The 1546-nt window shown below is 41.9% G+C and overlaps 1 protein-coding gene across 4 annotated transcripts in view; it reads right to left on the bottom strand.

The window, feature by feature from the left end:
- Mcf2 (MCF.2 cell line derived transforming sequence) overlaps positions 1–588 on the bottom strand; it is a 63176-nt gene extending 62588 nt beyond the window's left edge. For all 4 annotated transcript variants that reach the window (XM_070039635.1, XM_070039636.1, XM_070039637.1 and 1 more), the window contains exon 1: positions 232–588. In XM_070039635.1, the coding sequence (XP_069895736.1) occupies positions 232–282 (51 nt within the window). In that variant the 5' untranslated portion in view covers positions 283–588. The remainder of the gene's footprint in view (positions 1–231) is intronic.
- Positions 589–1546: the final 958 nt, after the last annotated feature.

Below are 1546 nucleotides of genomic sequence, written 5' to 3'. Positions count from 1 at the left end.
CTCTCTCCTAAACTTGATGGCATTTAGATTGTGAAATGAAATTCGACCTCTTCCACTTCCTTCAATTACCCTTGGCCAGCCTCAGAAAAGCTCATCAATGCGATCCATGCAAATCTAAGACTCCATTCTGTCCTTAAAAGCCCCACTCAGGCAGGAATGTGCACCATGCTGCAGCATCTCTGCAGTTGAACTTGGGAATAGGCTTTCCAGAACTGCAGGCAGAGCCCTTACCGCATTCCTTCTGAACCTCATCTTGCCTCTCGGGGGATTCGCTTCTGCCATCTTTTACACTCTTCTTTTCCAATTGTCAATGGCTCACTGATGAAATATGAGCTGCTTCTTGGGTGGTATTTAAAAACGGCAGCCAAACATCTCCACCAAACAAAGCTAGCGTAGCTGCTTCCATTACCACTGCTGCAGCGGCGCCGCCGCACAAAAATCCACTATCCCTGATTAGTCAGCTGACAGCTCCTTCCCTGCTGCTCATTGTAATTCAGAGTTGACACATTCCCCAACTACTTAGCCTGATTGAACCTGGTGGATTAGCTGAGGCTGGACGGCTCCCGAAGATCCGGCATTTCCACCAAGTGTGGAGGAAAAAAAAATAAAATCCACTCCCCTCCAAAGAACAATCTGGATGGGACTGGTTTTTTTCTACTGCGCAGTTGGATTTTTAAGGTGGAATGCTAAGAATCTTTGTGAAGGTAGTATTAACTGAGATCTTTTCCTTTGATCTTCCCCAGGTCTGTGACTTATAATTTTAAATTCTGTATTTTTTCACACTTCATGCTGGATCTAAGCCTGAGGAAAGGCTTGCTGGTAAAATTTTGTCCTGATAATCATCTAAAACAGAACAGAACACGCAAACTTTCTAATGGCCATGAGTTTCTCTGAAACTAACCACCCCCCACCGGCCTGCCCCAAATAGCTCCAAGAGATCATTTTGAATCGCTTCACCTCAAAGACATGATAAAGGTTTAAGATGATACATTTAGTAGCCTTGCTTTGACCATATATGGCCTCATTAATATGTATAATATTATGCCAAGCAATATTTTTTCAACTATCTTATTAATTACGAAGTATGACCTGACCTAACTGCTGCTATTTATTTGGGAATTTGGAAATTACAATCCAAGTGAATTGTGTGATAATCTAACATATACTTATTTAAAATAATATACTGGACATGATGGTATATGCTTGTAATCTCAGCACTTAGGAAGCAGAAGCAAAACAATAACACATTCAAAGCCAGCCTGAACTACGTAATAAGATATTGGCTCAAAAAAACAGAGGCTGGCCAGGCATGGTAGCTGACACCTGTAAACCCAGCTATTGGGTATGTAAAGATCAAAATGATTGCAGTTCAAGGACAGCATAGACAAAAAGTTAACATCCCAACTTAGCCCACAGTCTGAGCATGATAATCCCAGATACATGGGTGGCACAGGAAAAACCATGTTTTAAGACCAGCCCTGTGCAAAGATACAAAAGCAAGGCTAAGTGGTAAAGTTTCCACCTAGGAAGTCAGAAGTCCTAAGTT

The sequence above is a fragment of the Dipodomys merriami genome, unplaced genomic scaffold (assembly GCF_024711535.1).
Source record: "Dipodomys merriami isolate MVZ:Mamm:240054 unplaced genomic scaffold, mDipMer1.0.p SCAF_3, whole genome shotgun sequence".
Classification (NCBI taxonomy): domain Eukaryota; kingdom Metazoa; phylum Chordata; class Mammalia; order Rodentia; family Heteromyidae; genus Dipodomys; species Dipodomys merriami.
This window is presented reverse-complemented; position numbering and strand designations above follow the sequence as displayed.